We start from the raw sequence: 19,369 nt of genomic DNA on the forward strand, positions 1-19,369 counted from the left end.
CTGGTCATTTTCTATGTACAGAATCATGTCCTCTGCAAAAGTGACACTTTTACTTCTTCCTTCCAAAATGATATGCCTTTTATTTCCTTCTCTTGCCTTTTTGTTCTGACTAGCACTTCCAGAACTATGTTGAGTAAGAGTGGTGAGAATGGGCATCCTTGTCTTGTTCCTGATTTTAAAGGAGAATCTTTCAGCTTTTTGCCATGGAGCATATTGGCTAAGGGCTTGTCATATATGGCCTTTATGTTGAGGTACTTTTCTTCTATTCCTATTTGTTTTAATCATAAATGGAAATTGTATCTTATTAAATGCTTTTTCTACATATTCTGATAAAATTATATGACTTTTATCCTTTGTTTTGTTAATGTGGTGCATTACATTGACTGACTTGCACATGTTAAACCATCCTTGTGCCCCACTTGATGGTGATATATTATTTTTTAAATATATTGTTCTGTTCAATTTGCTAGTATTTTGTTTGGGATTTTTGCATCTGTATTCAACAGATTGGTATTTAATTTTCTGTGTGTGTGTGTGTGTGTGTGTGTGTGTGTTATCCTTGCCAGATTTTGGCATCAGGGTTATGTTGGCTTCAAAATGTGATAAGGAAGTATTGCCTCCTCTTTGATTCCTTCGAAGAGTTGGAAGAATAGGTTTCAAATCTTTAAATGTTTAGTAGAATTCACTGGTAAAGCAGTCTGGTCCTGAACTTTCATTTCTGGGAAAATTTTTAATGGTTGCTCCAATTTCCTCATTGCTGATCAGTCTATTTAGATTTTCCAGTTCTTCATGATTTGGTATAGGAAGGTTATACACTTCTAGGAACTTTTCCATTTCTTCTAGGTTATTGAATTTGTCGGCATATAATCTTTCACAGTATGATCCTTTATGTCTCTGTAATGTCTGTGGTAACTTCTCTTTTGTTTCTAATTTTGTACATATGGGTCTTTTCTCTTTTTTCCTTAATGAATCTACCAAGGGGGCTGTTAATTTGATTTTTTCAAAGAACCAGCTCTTTGTTATATCAATTTTTATAGTCTTTTTGTTCCCTATTTCATTCAATTTTGTTCTAATTTTTATTATTTCCTTTCTCTTGCTGACCTTGGGTTGCATTTGTTCATTTTCTAGGTATTTAAGATGTAATCTTAGGATGTTTACTTGTGATTTCTCATTTTTTGAAATAGGCCTGTAATGATATAAACTTCTTTTATTACTGCCTTCACTGCATCCCAGAAGTGATTTGTCTCTTTGTTTTTTTTGTCTCTATATATGTCATTTGTCTCTATATATGTTTTGATCGCACCTTTTGTCTTCCTTGACCCAATAATTTTTTAGTAGTATGTTGTTTTAACCAGTACTATTTATGAGATTCTTTACTTTTTGCAGGTGACTTCTAATTTCAAGGCATTTTGATCAGAAAATGTGCTTGGTAAAATTTCATTGTTTTTGAGTTTTTTTGAGGCTAGCTTTGTGACCCAACATATGGCCTATCCTTGAGAATGTTTCATGTGCACTGGAGAATGTACAATATGATGTTCTGAGATGAAAGGCTCTGTATATGCCAATTACACCCATTGTTTTTTTGAGTGACATTTTTTGTATTTTATTTATTTTCCAAGTACAGTTTTCTATTTCTCCCATCCCAGCCCACTGCACCCCATGCTCCCCACCTCCCTCCCATTTCCACCCCCATTAGTTCTTGTCCTTGTGTCCTTCATACTTGTTCCTCCAATTCCCTCCCCTATTTTCCCCTTAAATTCCCTCCCCTCTCCCCTCTGGTCACTGTCCCCTTGTTCTCTATTTCAGTGTCTTTGTTTTTATTCTGCTTGCTTGATTGTTTTGTTGTTTAACTTCCTGTTAAAGGTGAGATCATATTAGCAAGACAACCAACTGTATGGGAAAATATATTTGCCAATGATACCACAGACAAAGTTTTAATCTCCAAAATATACAAAGAACTTACATGACTCCACACTAAGAATACAAATAACCCAATTAAAAAATGGGGAAAGGACTTGAACAGACACTTCTCTAAGGAGGACATACAGAATATCCAGAGACACATGAAGAGATGCTCAATATTGCTAGCCATCAGAGAGATGCAAATTAAAACCAGAATGAGATACCACTTTACACCAGTCAAGATGCCTATCATAAACAAAGCAACAAACAACAAATATTGGAGAGGGTGTGGGGAAAAGGGGACCCTAGTTCACTGTTGGTGGGATTGCAGACTGATACAACCATTATGGAAAACAGTATGGAATTTTCTCAGAAAAATAAAAATCGACCTGCCTTTTGACCCAGCATTTCCACTGGTAGGATTATATACTAAGAATCCTAAAACATCAATTTCAAAGAACCTATGTTCATACCAATTATGTCCATTTGATCTAATGGATCATTTAAGGCTGATATTTCTTTCTTGATTTTCTGTTTAAATGATCTATCTGGAGCTGTCAATTGAGTATTAAGATCCCCAGCTATGACCTTTTTTGTGTCTGTTTCTTTCTTTACTTCTGTTAGCGGTTGCTTTACATATTTCAGTACTCCATGATTGGAGGCATATATATTAAGATGTATGATGTCTTCTTGATGTAGTATCCCTTTATCATAAAATTTCCACCATCTTTCTCTCCTGTTACCCTTGCTATCTTTACATATGTTTGGCAGATACATATGTATCTGCCAAATATGGCTACATATTGGCTACAAATATGGCTACACCTATTTTTCTGTGGATGTTATTTGTTTGGAGAATTACTTTCCACCCTTTCACTTTCTAAATCTACCACTGTCTTTGCAGCTTAGATGTCTCCTGAAGGCAGAATATTGTTGGGTTTGTTCTCAGACCCAATCTGTTCTCTGTACCCCTTTATTGATGAATTCAGTCCATTTACATTTAGGGTTACTATTGATGAGGATTGCCTATAACCATTTTATCCTTTGTTTTCTGGTATCTCTGTCCCAGAAAACTGGTTATTTTCCTTTGTGTTTGTCCATTTTGTTTGGTAGTATTCCATACTTCTATTCTGTTTCCTCTTAAGTTATGTGTCTGATTTGGGGTTTTTGTGTGTGGTTACCTTTATTACAAAGTTGAATATAAACCATAGTTTGTTAATTTTTAGTGCATCTATTTCCATTCTCCTTTGCCAGTTCAAGCCTTTGCCTCACCCCTTTTGTTTTTGTTGTCACAAATTATCTGTTTATGCTGTTTCTTTGGTCATCTCATTCATAATGTTGTGGCTTTTTGTTGTCTCAGATTTTCTAGTGATAAATTCCCTCAGCTTCTGGATGTCTGGCAAGGTCTTTATTCCTCCTTCATATTTAAAGGATAACTTTGCTGGGCATATTATTCTTGGCTGGTAATTTCTTTCAGTATTTTGAGTATTTGGTCCCCCTCTCTTTTGGCTTATAGAGTTTCTCCTGAAAAGTCCAATAATAACCTAATGGAATTTACTTTGTGGGTCACTATCTTTTTTTCCCCCTGGCTGCTTTGAGAATTTGTCATTATTTTTGAGTTTTAACAAAATGTGCCTTAGAGAGGGCCTCTTTTGATTAAGGTAACTAGGTATTGTTTCTTTCTTGGATTTGAGGATCTAGTTCTTTCCACTGGTTGGGGAGTTCTCATCTAGTATTTGTTTGAATAGGCTCTCTGTTTCCTTTTCCTATTCTTCTTCTGGTATGCCTATTATTCTTATATTGCTCTTTCTGATGGAGTCAGACAATTCTTGCAGAGCTCTTTCATTTTTTTTTTTATGCTCAGGTATCTCTCTTCCTCCCTCTGCAACATTTCTAGATTCCTCTCTTCAATATCATAATTCTTTCCTCCATCTGACTGGCTGTTTGCTAGACTCAGTGGTTCATACCTGATCTTCTTTATTGAATACTTCATTTCTAGGATTTATTTGGTTCTTTTTTAAAGTTTCAATCTATTTGGTATTTTGTTCATTAATTTTTCTTAGTGGATCAAATTGCCTGTTTGCATATTCTCCCATCTCATTGAGTATTTTAAGAATTGCAAACTTGAATGCTGTCACATATATCACTGATTTCCATGTGTTCCAGTTCACTTGCTGGAGATTTTTTATTTTCTTTCTGAGCTGCCTTGCTACCTTGGTTATTCATGGTATATGATGGGCTCCATCTCTGTCTAGGCATCCATGTATTAACTGTACTTCAGTAGATTTCTACAAAGAAGTCTTTTTACTATTTTCCAGTAGGTGGCACTGAATCAAGAGTTTTATGAAGCTTTGTAAAATCCCAAAGCTGACCCACATGGTTGTCATTAGTATAACTGTGATGCTAGGGGTGGAATTTGTTTTACCCTCTCAGTAATGGCAACTTCAGGCCTCCACTGGTTCCACTGCTGTGAATCCCAACAAGGTAACAGTCACAGAGGGATACAGTAATTCTGATATAATAGTTCTTGGGTTTGGAGACAATGTGCTCTGGAACCCGATAACAAGGACCACAGGAAGTGAGTTTTGGTAGTCTAAAAGGCATCAGGGCTCAGTGGCTCCATTTCTTTGTTTGGAACAATGACTACCTGACAGACAACAATCATTGCAGAACCCCTGCACTGTGTCCTTGCTCAGGCCTCTCACCAGCAGTTCATACAGCTCACTCCTGCAGAAAGGTCCACCAAGACGCTGCTTCTCCCTGATGGCCAAAGGAGGCATCATCAGCACATCCAGCTTCCTCCCTTCTTCAAGCCGAGTCCACTGCAAACTCTGGGCTGCGGGGCTATGTCAGTGATTCAGCTGGACTCTCCTCCCTTCTTGCCTCTTGTTTGTTCCCCTTGGCCCACCTTTAGATGCTTCAATGCATGGGTCTCTTTGGCATGCCTGTATGTTGAACAGGAACTCCTTTGTTGAGGAGAGACCAAGGGGATCTCTCACACCACCATTCCTCTAATGTCACTCCCCTAAAGATCTTAATCTCTGGTCCCTCTACATGTTAGGTTACATGGCAAAGGGGAATTAAAGTTGCTATTCAGCAAATAAGATTATTAAGGTGGGCCCAGTTAAGTGGAAGAACAAGGAAGCGGAAAAGGTCAGACTGATCCAGTGTGAGAACTCAACTCACCATTGGTATCTTTTAAAAAGGTTGGATCATGGGCCAAGGTATGTAGGTTTCCAGAAGCTAGAAAAGGCCAAGAAAGGGATTCTTGCCTAGAACAAAGCCCTATCCACATCTTGATTTTAGCCCTGTGAGACCCATGTCAACTTTCTGACCCCTAAAACTGTAAGACTAATGTTACTTTAATCCACTAAGTTTGTGGTAACCTGTTAGAGCAGCCATAGAAAACTAACACATATGGTAAATATACAAGAAACTGCCATAGTGCTTGAATCATGTTGCATTCCTTCCAGCAATGTAGAATGTTCTTTCTAGTCATTCCATGTCCCTTTCTTCTCTAGTGTCAGGTTTATTGTTATTTTTAATTTTAGTCATTCTATGCCTCTTCTCATTCTCTTAGGTCATCCTTGTAATGATTTATCATTCTTAATATTTTAAAATGTAAGAACGTCCAATATTTTTATATTTCATTAATTCCTCATTTATGCTATTTTTCTGTTGGTTTAGTTACTTTATTCCTCTTTAATTATTCTTTGAGATGAATGTATAGAATATTGGTTTTCAGCCTTTTTCCCCTGCTAATACTAATTCTAAGGATTATCAATTTTTTTAAATTTCTCTTTAGAAGGGAAGGGAAGGGAAGGGAAGGGAAGGGAAGGGAAGGGAAGGGAAGGGAAGTAGAGAAGGAGAGAAGTATCAATGTATGGTTGTTTCTGGTGCATCCCCTGCTGGGAACTGGCCTGCAACCCAGGCATGTGCTTTCACTGGGAATCAAACCGCCATCTTTTGGTTTGCAGGCCCGTGCTCAATCCACTGAGCTACACCAGCCAGGGCCTAGGACTATAAATTTTGACTCTAAGTATGACTTTAGCTGCTTTGCACGAGCTGTGGTATATCATACTTACATTGTTATTCAGTTAAAAATATTTTCTAATTTTCTTTTTTATTTCTTCTCTGACCCATGAGTTGCTGAAGCTACTACATAACATACAAATTTGGATTGCTATATATTCTATTACTTGAAGTGTACATCTTCATCCTTAACAATGCTTTTTGTCTTAACATTTTTAATATACAGAAAATATAGCTACTCATTATCTTTTGGTTAAAATTTGTATGATGTTCATTTTCCTTTCCCCTTCTTCTGTCTATAAAGAGATAAAGTTTTAGACCTCTCTCTAGTGAAGTACACATAGCTGTTTAATTTTTTATCTAAAAAAATTAGAGCATGTAGTACATGTAATTACTGATTTATTTGGATCTAAATCTACCATATTACTAAATGCTTTCTGGTGTTATACCTATTTTATTTCCCTTATTTTCTTAATTTATTTTGGATTATCCTTTGTTAGACTAGTTTTCTTTCTACTGCTTGAAAATACTTTATCATTATTTACACACTTTACCATACTTATATTCACTCTTTTAAGTCTCATGTTGCCTGGTGAACTGGGAGTTTTATCCTCATCCTAGTTAACACAAGAACCTAGACCATTTGATCTGCTCTACTCTACCAACAGGTCACTGTTGTGTTGTATTAAAACTATGTTCTTTATATATTTCTAACCACGAGAGACATATTAGTTTATAGTCATTTGTCATTTAGATTTATCCTTTTAATGTCAACTTCCATTTCTATATATTCCTTTGTGCACTGGTATTCTTTTAGCCTCATCTGAGGACATGCTTACTGATTTTAGAGAAGAGGGAAGGGAGGGAGTAGGGAGAGAAACATCAATCAGTTGCCTCTTGTTGGTGCCCTGACTGGAAACCAAACCTGCAATCCATGCATGTGCCCTGGCCAAGAGCCGAATCCATGATCTTTCGATTTGCAGGTCAATGCGCCAACCAACTGAGCCACACTGGCCAGGGCTGCATTGGTATTTTTTTTAAACTCAACTTACATTATTTTATTGTATACTCAGGGTTAAGAACTACTGGCCTAGACTATAGTCTAATGAGTTGACTGCCCCTGCCATAGTTCCTCCTCTAAGTTTATCTTTCCCATGAACTCTGTAGAAGTATTTGACCATGTGAGATCAAATCTTTCCATGGCTCCTACTGCCTGTGGGATTGGGCTTACAAACTCTTTCTCAACCTGCCTCTAAAACCTCACCCCAACTCATGACCCACATCTCCCCTAGACTCTCTATTCATATTTATCTACTTTCCAGAGTATACATATTTTATCAAAAACATGTTATTCCTTATACCTGAATTGCCTTTCTCCATTCCTGCATTTGAAAAATTATTTCTAATGTTTTAAGACCCAGTCACTTCCCTGGATGCTCTGTTGCGCTCTGTGAATAGGGGCAGGAGTGCCTTTGAGAGTACTCTATGAATAAATCTGCTCTGTCTTGTTACTATTGTTGCTCCAGAAGGACATGGATAGCCTTCTAGCCCAAGAAGAACACAGGACCTAAATTAATTTCATCTTCAAGATGGGGATACTAATAATACCTGTAATGCTTTTTCCTTTGTGTAATTTTGAAACTGAAATAATAGTCTATGTGAAAGAGCTTTAAAATTCAGGATAGTATATATAAAGATTAATGGTTGGTAGTGAGAGAAAATTCTGTTTCACATGCCTTATCAGAAAAAATAATAAAGAAAACATATCTAGCTTTATTTTGTTCCCAGGAAGTTTATTAATTTAACCATTAGTGTATAATAATTCACTTTGTAAGGAGAATTGGAATATTACTGTGCAATTGTCTATAATTGTTTTATTTGCAGCATAACTCTTTTAAAATAAAATCATACCTGGAATCCCAAATAGAGGAAATAAATGAAAGAGTCACATTGTGGATGAAGCACACATGGTGAGTCTTTCTCAAAGCAGAGTCATTAATAAAGTGATTTACCCTTGTGTTCAGTGCAGAGTTTTAGGCAGCTTTCTATAATCTTTTCAATTAGAAATTTGAATAACTTTGTCTGAATATGCCAACAACCAATCTAACATTAAAAGTAACTTTATTAAAGTTTAGGACAGCTACAGAGTTTGAAGCCTACAAATAACCACCACTGCCATCATACCACTGAGCCTCCTGGATGACTCTGCTTGCTAATGCTCAATGCTGTGGCGTTGGATGGGCTCTATACAATAGGCTACCTGCCCTCGGGGCTTACCAGCTCTCCTGCCCCCACCTTCTAGAACCTGGGCATTACTGATCCTGAGAAGAAAGTGCATAGCTTCTCTGTGATCCTTTTAAGTTATTTTACTACAGTTTAAAAAGGCTAAGAGGCATTTGTGTATTTCAAATGTAAAAATGGAAAGTAAAGTATTTGTCAAGATAAATTGTACCCGAAAATGAAAGGTTTTATTAGCAACTTACACAGCTTCATAAAAAACAAAACAAAATGCTGTTCAGAATCTAACATAGGCTAAGTTAAACACTGAAAAACACTGGTAATGTACCTATTTTAAAATAATTCAAATATAATCAAATGGACTAATTTTGATAAAATATTCCTTAAGTTGATAGTTTGTAAATTGAAAAGTTAGTGTAATTTAAAGATATTTTAGTAAACATGTAGGTATATTTTGTCAAGAGTAAATGTCAGCTTTACTTAGAATATTTAAGTACAAAAACAAAAAACTGTATACCTATGACTGTTAAGAAAAGTTAATTGTTCTGAGAATACTACTAAGGCACTGAATTCAATTATCCTTTTTGATATGAATTATCTAAATTTTTATATCTTTGTATTCAGATGTTCATAGCTATTTTTAAGCAGTATTTTTAGTAAGATAATTCAATCTTATTATTTTTCCTCTGAAGACAGAGTTCTCAACAACAATATATAAAACATCCCAAAGAAAACACTGGCGTAACACCCAGGTTCAAAAGTACTTATCACTAGAAAAAGGGTTTATATACTTGGATGCTTTTACTTTCAAACATTTTTTTTCACCACAAAAATGCATCAATCACAAGAAGGCATACTGAACCACAGAAGACTACCATGTTATATAAAATTTGATATAAAATCTTAGGGTCATGTTACCAACTAGATAATTATATCAAAAATTAAAAAGTTCTATAAAACTATTAAGAGGTTAGACTTTTGGGTACATAATACATTTTAAAACATATTCCCCAAATTTTACCTTTAGTATGTATAAGAAAAAGGCTCATCTTGGAACATGAATGCAATCAGCCAGCCATAATAACATGGATGAGTTTGGTATTTTCTATGGTACTGAAACTGTTCTGTGGTAGTATGCTCTGCAAAGTGACCAAAAATCAGTAGCAGGGGCCTAGATTTATCACAAACCAGCAACTTAAAAACTTCTAACAGTGAATATGTAAGTTCTATCATCCACTCTGGCTTATATATTGATCTTATACTTAAAAGTATTTTTCCAGAAATGGCAGTAACTTTGGCCACTTGCCAGACAGAAAAAATAAAATAAGCAAGAAAAATCACAACATACTTCTAAGATTTTAATAACTTTGCTTGTGATGACCTTCTGTGATCTGGAACATTTGTTTTACATAAAATTGGAGCTGGAAAGAGAAAAAAACATTTGATTGGCACAATATAAAACCATATAAGAAATAAAAAATACTAGAATCATTAGTTTTACAAAGCTTTTCCAGAAAGAACAAATATACATCTAATATTCTGTAGAATATCTAACTATGGAACTTTGAAAAGAGAGGGAATCACACCCCTCTGACCACCAAACTCTCTTTTCTTAAGGATGAATTCTGGGCTCTCAAAATGCTATGGGCTTGGCCCTAATTTTGTCAGCAACAGCTCATGCCAATGGTTCTCAAGTGGAGCAGGATGATAATTTCCACAAGGTAAATGTAAATTGTCTTTCATATATAAAATAAATATGGGGGAATCCAATTTTATTAACACTGGATTAAGATAAAAAAAAGGTAATAGGTCCCGCAGCTTTGTAATACAAAAACATAACAAAAAGCAGTAATAAATTACATTTATTGTTTTATCTTTTGAAATTCAATATTTGAATAAATGTCATATTATTCTCTTGACAAATAATGGATGCCCCACTATGTATATGTACCAGGCACTGTTCTAGGCTCTGGGGATGGATACATGCATGAACAAAACTCAGAATCCATGCCCTTGTGGAGCTTATATTAAAAGATCATTCATGAGAATTCCTCTATCTTCCATCAAAAGTTGTAAAATCCACAGGTCAATGAAATACACCAAAACCCTGTGGATTTACTTCTCCATAGTTCAAAATTGGTAAGCTACTGGACCAACTGAATGTTTTCCTAACTATTATGAAACTGAGTTACAATATTCTGAAAATGCTGGGATTAAAGTACCATACTTTTGTTGTGTATAATGTGCTCTCATGTATAATGCATGCCCCTGTTTTTGGCCAAAACTTTCAGAAAAAAAATCTTTCATTTTAATTTTTTAATTCAATTATTTATTTATTTATATTTAGATACTGTTTTTTAATATTATAAAGGAATTTTAGCATTTTTTAATATATTACGGCACAAGAAATTTTATGTAACAAGTAATTACAAAACTAGAGTTACACTTTTAAGGCATAAGCATAAATAAAATAATTAAAAACATTTATCTAGATATGGAATTAGTACTACCCATGTAAAATGCACATCCTTATTTTTCCCTAAAAAGTTTTGGCCAAAAAGTGCACATTATACATGGCAAAATGTTATATATATTTTATACCATGTATAAAATATTATACATGGTAAGCTGGGTGATGAAATTAAACCAGAAGTATTACTCTGTGAGGAACATAAGGAGGACTTGATGCTGCTAGAGCAAAGATTGTTGGAGTAAAGTGAGGCAAAAACCCACAAAGAAACATTCCCAACAAGTCAATGATGAATTATGAGAATAGTCAGATAGACAAATTAATGAGGACATTTAAAGTGGGAGAAATAAAATAGACACAAAGTACAAAAAAGGAAAAAAAAACTTATTTTCTAAAACTTTGGTTAAGTTCGATTGTAACACATACCCCAAACCTATAAGCCTTGGGAATATCATCCAAATGCTACTCATGGCCGCCCCATTGTACTGGTACCCTCTCTACCTTCCTCTGCATCTTTACGTCCACCATTGGTTTCACAAGCTCTGACATCAAAGCACAGGAGTTCGAATCGATAGCCTGGTTCCCTTATTAAAATAAAAATTCTCACAAAATCATTATCAGTAGAATTTGTTTAAAAAAAGTGAACCTAAGAATTAGCTTTTTTAAATCAAGTATTATTTTACACCTACGATTCCACAAGAAAGTGTACAGCTTCCAATTACACATAAAATTCAATGTAACTAATGGTAGGTCAGTAGTTATTAGATGTGTATTAGAGCCATAGGCTTGGCTATGAAACAAGAGCAGCTGACGTTTTCCCCAGGTAACTGACCCTTTTCATATTGAGATGTATTTTTATATAGTTCATTCATTTATTCATTTTGCCAAATATTTAATGAGCACCTAAGGTGTGCCAGGTGCTGTTCTAGATGCTAGGGAAGCAGCAGTGAACAAGAAGGACAAGGTCGCTGCTCTCAAGGAGCTGACATTTAACCAGAAGGCAGGAAAGAAATAGGAAATAGACCATGAGAAACACTATAAAGATCAAACAGAGCAACGAGACAGCAAGTGATGGGGACGAGGCTACCAGATACAGGTCGTTAAAGATGGCTTACTTCTTACGGTCTTTGTCCTTCTTCAAGTTGCTACCCATTGCCATAAAGCTCTGGTTCTGGTATATCTCAGAGGTAGCTTTCTTTTTAGAGAAAGAGATTATTTCTTCTTCCAAACGTCTTCTCCTTTCCTCAAGCTTCATTCTCTCTTCTTGGTGGACTCTTGTGAGGTGATCAAATTTGGCCTGTAACTGTGAAACAAAGGTGCAGTTTTCACTACTGACAGAGAATGGCAGCAGAAGCACAGGAATACTCTCCCGCTCTGAAACACACTGCTCAAGTGATATATACAATAACCTTATGCCATCTTCTTGAAGCTTCAGGGAAAAATTTACATATGAGACTGATTCAGAAACTTTAATTTTAAATTAGTTCCCACGCACAAAAATGCATGAACAAAATATAACAACAACAAAAAACCCACAGCCTCATGAACAAACCTGTTTTTAAAACACTTGACCTTTTATTGAAGTTTTTATTTTCTTGCTCTATAGTTTCTCTACAAAACTTCTTCAAATAGTTTCTAAAATCCATGCTCAATAAAAGTAAGGTACCCAAATTATAGAAGCAAATTATCAAAAAAGAAACCCTCATTTTCCAAATGAAGTTATCATTTGTAATAAAAGTTATTGAAAATTATACTGAAAAATATGTTTGGAAAGCAAAATGGTCCATTAAAATCAAGAACCTTAAAAATGTATTGTATTTTTTCAGTCATTGACCTTCTTAAAATTTAAACTAAATCAAGAAACCCTAAATTCAGAGTAAAAATACTCACTGTAGAATCTACCCCATAATGAAAAAAATGGCCTATGTCTAATAGAAATAAAGTTAAAATATAATAAATTTATGCTGAACACACATAATGCTTATGCAGCATTACAATAAGCTTTTACAAAAGTTTATAACATTACAACACAAGATTTCCATGGCTTAATTGTTGGTCTGAAAAAAATCTAGGAATTTCAGTAGACTCCATATGAATTAGCTATCTGCCATAAATAAGTATCCTAAATAAAAATAAAAAAGATATCTTTTTTCTCTGATCTTCTAGCCTGGTTAAAGAAACTTTAAATTAGTATTTTTAGTTCTAGGTAGCAACCTAACATTCATACAAAATTAAAACTTGGTTTCTAGAAAAGATGGCATATAACAACTGAGGAACTACTTCACTAAAAATCAGAGGTTGACAATAGTAACTGGAGAGAGCTGAATTCCATCTTTTAAAAAAATATGTTATTGATTATGCCATTACAGATGTCCTATTTCCCCCCTTCATTCCCCTCCACCCTGCACCCCCACCCCCACCATCCCCCCTTTAGTTTATGTCCACGTGTTTCAAGTTCTTTAGATTCTATATTTCCCATACTATTCTTGTCCTCCCCCCTGTCTATTTTCTACATACCTTCTATGCCACTTATTCTCTGTACCTTCTCCCCACTTCTCCTCCCACTCCCCTGTTGCTAACCCTCCATGTGATCTCCATTTCTATGGTTCCACTCCTGATCTAGCTGTCCTCTTAGACTGCTTTTGTTTTAGCAAAACAATTGCTTTTGTTTCAGGTGTGATTGTTAATAAGTGTAAGTTTGTTGTCCTTCCACTGTTCATATTTTTTATCTTCTTTTTATTAGATAAGTCCCTTTAACATTTCATATAATAAGGGCTTGCTGGTGATGAACTCCTTGAATTTGATCTTATCTGAGAAGCACTTTATCTGCCCTTCCATTCTAAATGAAAGCTTTGCTGGATAGAGCAATCTTGGATGTAGGTCTTTGGATTTCATGACTTGGAATACTTCTTTCCAGTCTCTTCTTGCCTGTAAGGTCTCTTTTAAGAAATCAGCCGACAGTCTGATGGGAACTCCTTTGTAGGTGACTGTCCCCTTATCTCTTGTTGCTTCTAGGATTCTCTCCTTCATTTTAATCTTGGCTAATGTAATTATGATGTGCCTTGATGTGTTCCTTCTTGGGTCCAATTTCTTTGGAACTCTCTGAGCTTCCTGGGTTTCCTGGAAGTCTACTGCCCTTGCCAGAATGGGGAAGTTCTCCTTTATTATTTGTTCAAATAAGTGGGTCGGTCCACCCATCTTTCCTGCCTGACCCTGCTCTGCTGCTGACTCTGCCCCTCTTACTAGTCTGGCTGGTTTGTTGTTGTCGGACTTCCATACAGTTCAATTTTCTGTGTTTTGGCTGCATTTTTGTTACTAAAACTTTGTTGTCTTTAAACTTGGTTGTATGAGGAGGCACAGCGTTTCCACCTACACCTCCATCTTGGCCAGAAGTTGAACTCCATCTTAATAAAAACTAAATATTCCAAATATAGAACATGTGTCTGCAAGCCAGTAAACCCCCTGATAGAAGTATTTAAATAGAGACTGAATAAGGTTGAAGCACATTAAGTGAGGCCCTTCTACCTGAAGATTCTTTTCATCTTGAGGACATCTGAAATATCAGTTCCTTAGCACTTGCTTATTTATGGTTCCTGCTTAGCCCTGGCTGGGTAGCTCAGTTGGTTAGAGTGTCATCCTGATACACCAGGGCACATACAAGAATCAACTGATGAATGTGTAAGTAGAACAATAAATTGATGTTGCTACCCCTTTCTCTCTCTCTCTGTCTCTCTCTCACTAAAAATGAATTTTAAAAAATAAAAAAAAAAAAGAATTTAAATGGTCCCTGCTTTTATAGAAAAGATAGGTATGTGTATTGTGTATGTTTACAGAATGGAACTCATCTAATTGTCATTCAAATCAGTAGTATAAATAAAGTCTATAGCTCTCTGAATCTGTGTGCAGCCTCTATAAATTTGGGAGAGGAGTGGCATGAAGAGTGAAACCGAAATTGTGAACACAGGGGCACATTTATATTTATGTGAATAGATACATATATATATCCCTGATTACTTAAGTGCATACTTCATATGCATACATAGATATCTTGAAAGGTTAGAGAGTACTTCATATTTCATCCATGAGGTTGATAAAAATTCGAGAAAAACTGTAACAAGAAAAATGTTTTAAAAATGGGGAGCACCAAAGTGTAAATGTGACTACTATTTATATTATGTGGAACTCACAGCTTTTCATATTATATACATGAAGCACTCACTCATGGTTCCATTATTCACTGCAACAGGCATTTTTTCAAACATATTTTCAAATACTAACCAAAAATTTTTTTAAAAGTAGACTCTTTGTGTTATTGTACTCCTAAGACTATCATCAGTATGGTACATTGCTATATCTTTTGTAAACACTACTTGTAAGGCATTCTTTTAGTCACTGATCCTTTTAAAGGCATGCATTTTTTATAAATAAATGCTAGAGAAAACATCATTCCTCTCTTATTAAACTAGATTATCTTTAATCTGAGCTCTATACCTCACTGTGGTCCCTTTTCACCTTGAATGTGTAGAAGGCTCTCTGGGTTCACTGAGAAGTTACCTTGCACCTTGGCTCTTGGCTGTATGTATGGGCAAACCTCCCCTTCCTGTCCTGCATTATAAGGTTCCTGTACTCTCATGTTCAGGATGATAAGGCACTGTATTTTATATTGAAAATCATCTAGAATACTTTCAGAAATAGGAGAAGCATCAATTAAATGAAAAATTAATGACAAAGTAAACATATAAAATGGGAAAGTAGTAAAAATTTAATGATGGTTATATGCTTTATTTGAGGAATAAATTGTTACTTTTTCTTGTAGTGGGGGAAGGGCAATGCTCACCAGTACATTTAAAATAATTTAACAAAGATGTTAAAAGATAATATTCAAATAGTATTTTGAGATAACATTTGTTCTGTGTATCTCTCTACTCTCACTATCTAATGTTCACATTTTTAACTATATAATAAAATCCAGTTTTATACAAAAGATAAATTTAAGAGTATTTGTTTTATAACAATATTGGCAAGGATATTTTAAATATCAAGGTCCTCTACTAGAGAATTAAATAATGTTTTGGGTTACCAAAATTATCTTTTTATTAATGATTGCAAATATTTTACTGACATAACTAGCTTTAAAATGTTAGCAGCCGAATATTGGGAGACCAACTGTCCTGGTTTACCCTGAAGAGACCTGGTTTATATCTACCTATTGTTCCAGTGTAATTATTAATAAGCCCTCTTTCCCTCTAAAATCATTCTAATTAAGGCAATACATTATATTGTCTTCCTTAGTCCTTTAGTAGCTAACACTGGTCTCATGGAGTGGTGATTATTAACTAGGTGCCCTTCTTCAGCTGACTGACACTGACTCTAAAGTATCATCAATATTGGCTTCACAGCATGAAAACTGGTCATTAGGTACTTTGTAACATCAATGAAACCAGCCAGTAATGTACCCCTGCTAAAGCTATATAATTAAAAGTTTAGAACTCTTTGACAATGTTGGTTGTTGATAACTTAATTTTAAAATAACTTGTTATTAGTTTAATATATACTCAACGCAAAATAGCACTTGAATCACAAAAATAAAATTCTACAAAGGACCTACTGACAGTTTTTCTCCTTTTTCCCAATCATTTGGTCACCCTGACTTTTAAATTTCCTTTAAATAATATACGTTTAAGCAAAATATTGTTATGTGAGATTTTAAAAATTAACACTCACCTATGGATCACTTCTCTAATTTCTCTTTCATTAGAGAAACTAAGAATCATGATATATGAGAGAGAAACTCTTGAAAGAAATTTACACTACTACCATTTTTAAAAATATATTTTATTGATTATGCCATTACAGTTGTTCTATTTCCCCCTTCATTCCCCTCCACCCTGCACACCCCCTCCCCCACCATTCCCTCCCCTTTAGTTTATGACCACATATCTCAAGTTCTTTAGATTCTATATTTCCCCTACTATTCTTACCCCCCATCTATTCTCTACCTACCGTCTATGCTACTTATTCTCTGTACCTTCTCCCCCCTTCTCCTCCTCCCACAACCCTGTTGCTAACCCTTCATGTGATCTTCATTTCTGTGGTTCTGCTCCTGATCCAGCTATCCTCTTAGATTGCTTTTGTTTTAGGTGTGGTTGTTAATAGCTGTGAGTTTGCTGTCTTTTCACTGTTCATCTTTTTTATCTTCTTTTTCTTAGTAAGTCCCTTTAACATTTCATATAATAAGGGCTTGCTGGTGATGAACTCCTTGAAATCAATCTTATCTGAGAAGCACTTTATCTGCCCTTCCATTCTAAATGAAAGCTTTGCTGGATAGAGCAATCTTGGATGTAGGTCTTTGGATTTCATGACTTGGAATACTTCTTTCCAGTCCCTTCTTGCCTGTAAGGACTCTTTGGAGAAATCAACTCACAGTCTGATGGGAACTCCTTTGTAGGTGACTGTCCCCTTATCTCTTGCTGCTTCTAGGATTCTCTCCTTCATTTTCATCTTGGCTAATGTAATTATGATGTGCCTTGGTGTGTTCCTCCTTGGGTCCAACTTCTTTGGGACTCTCTGAGCTTCCTGGGTTTCCTGGAAGTCTATTTCCTTTGCCAGAATGGGGAAGTTCTCCTTTATTATTTGTTCAAATAAGTTTTCCACTCGTGGCTGTTCCTCTTCCCCTTCTGGTACCCCTGTAATTCGGATGTTGGAGCATTTAAAGATGTCCTGGAGGTTCCTAAGCCTCTCCTTATTTGTTTGAATTCTTGTTTCTTCATATTTTTCTGTTTGGTCATTTTTTTCTTCCTTCTGGTCTGCTCCCTTGATTTGAGTCCCAGTTTCCTTTCATTACTATTGGTTTCCTGTGCATTTCCCTTCATTTTAATTAGTTTAGCCTTCATTTGTTCCTCTAATTTGTGACTAAAATCAACCAGTTCTGTGAGCATCCTGATCACCAGTGTTTTGAACTGTGCATCTGAAAGATTGGTTATTTCTTCGTTGCTTAGAGTTATGGGCTCTGGGGCTTTGAGTTCTTCTTGAGCCATGTTTTGGTCTGTTTGCGCCTGTTACGTATGAGGTGTGGAGCCTTAGATGTTCGGGGGGTGGGCACCCAGGTCGCTGGGTTGTGATGCTGTATGTGGGGGCGAGGTCAAAGGGAGGCAATAGCGGTCTTCTCTGCTGCTTCCCACTGCTGGTGTCTGCAGGGTCTGTCTCACTGATCGCTCCTTTGCTGGTTTATCTGTGCACGAATGTGTGACTGTGGTCAGCCTGATTCCTTGCACCCTCAGTGGGCCTGCCTGTTGCTACTCCACACCTGGGATCCACCCACAGCTGCCTACATGCCTGGATCTCACACCTGGGTCAGCCTGGTGGATCTTACTACCTGACCCTGCTCCGCTGCTGGCTTCGCCCCTCTTACCGGTCTGGCTGAAAAGTTCATTGTTGTTGGGCTTCTGTATAATTCAATTTTCTGTAGTTTGGGTGCATTTTTGTTCCTAAAACTTTGTTGGTTTTTAAATTTGGTTGCGTGAGAAGGCACAATGTTTCCACCTACGCCTCCATCTTGGCGGAAGTCCTCCACTACTACCATTTTAAAGATAGAATATGAGATGAGAGGAAGATGGCGACTAAGTAGGATGGAGCGGATTCCAACTCCCGTACACGTGAGTGAAAATCCTGGCAGAGCTACTGAGAAATAGCGCAATCAACTAACAGATCCACAGCATTTATGAAATTGAGAAAGCAACGATTGTGACGGACGCTTAGGGTCCAGTCAGCGGCAGGTCAGTGACTATGGGGGAGTTGAGTGGACAGGAGCCGCAGTGGGACCAGTGCCCGGGGTTGGGCACTCTGGTGCTGCTGCCCTTGAGGCGGGCCTGGGCGCCAGAGGAGTCATCTACTGGAGCCAGGACACTTGCGGCCCCAGTGCTGCTGCTAGGAGTCATCTAAGGGAGCTGGAACACTCAGCGGTGGTAGGCGACCAGCACAGGGACCAGCACAAGTGACCAGCTTTCTCTCTCCCCATCTGGGCAGTGCCAGGCAAAGGCATGTTTACTTGAGTTTACACAGAGAGAAACAAGAACAAAGGGCTGTGTCTGTCTTTGGACTCTGTGGTAATCAGCCCGGGTGAATTGAAAGACGCATTGTTGTCACCGGTCTGGCTGGGGATTGGGCTGGGCTGAGAAGCAGGCTGTCAGGAGAGGTTTTTTTTTTTTTGAAAGTGGACTGAGGTGCTCTCCTGGGATGGCTTGGCTTGCATCCTACACAGCCTGGCAGAGAGGAAATACCGAGTCAGAGACCAAGGGGCCCAGGCAGCCTGCCAGGTGCACTGGTGCCCATATCCCAGTCTAGTAGCTTGGCTGGTGCATGCTGGCAACCCAGGCCATAGAGAGGTCCCGCTGCAACCAGAAGAACCAGTTTGGACAGTTTAAAACCAATGAGGGAAGGTTTTTTGTTTTGTTTTTTGAGGGGGTTTGTTTGGGGTATTTTGGTTTTTTTAGAAAATTTTATTAGTAATCTTATAGATTGTTAATTTTACTATTGCTTTATCTTTCACTACTTTGATCTTCTTCTTTCTTTTTTTCATGTTTTAGTCCTTCTTCTCTTCTGTCAAAACTTATCACTTTCTCCTCCCTTCTCTTGCCTTTTTTTTGTGCTATTATCTTTTGTTTGTTTGTTGCTTTGTTTTCTTTTACCCACAAGAGACACAAACAACTGGGAACTGTGAAAAGACCA

The 19,369-nt window shown here is 36.6% G+C and overlaps 1 protein-coding gene across 4 annotated transcripts in view; it reads right to left on the reverse strand.

Moving 5' to 3' along the window:
* Nucleotides 1-1,927: 1,927 nt before the first annotated feature.
* SEPTIN10 (septin 10) overlaps nt 1,928-19,369 on the reverse strand; it is a 98,164-nt gene continuing 80,722 nt past the window's right edge. For 2 of the 4 annotated variants that reach the window (XM_037167145.2, XM_037167146.2), the window contains 2 exons: nt 11,758-11,945; nt 1,928-9,593 (listed from right to left, as the gene is read on the reverse strand). In XM_037167145.2, the coding sequence (XP_037023040.2) occupies nt 9,578-9,593; nt 11,758-11,945 (204 nt within the window). In that variant the 3' untranslated portion in view covers nt 1,928-9,577. Of the gene's footprint in view, nt 9,594-10,976; nt 11,227-11,757; nt 11,946-19,369 lie in introns of those variants that run through there. The other 2 variants (XM_053665261.1, XM_053665260.1) reach the window with 2 other exon arrangements.

Source organism: Artibeus jamaicensis, unplaced genomic scaffold (assembly GCF_021234435.1).
Source record: "Artibeus jamaicensis isolate MK-2021 breed Jamaican fruit bat unplaced genomic scaffold, CSHL_Jam_final contig_399, whole genome shotgun sequence".
Lineage (NCBI taxonomy): Eukaryota > Metazoa > Chordata > Mammalia > Chiroptera > Phyllostomidae > Artibeus > Artibeus jamaicensis.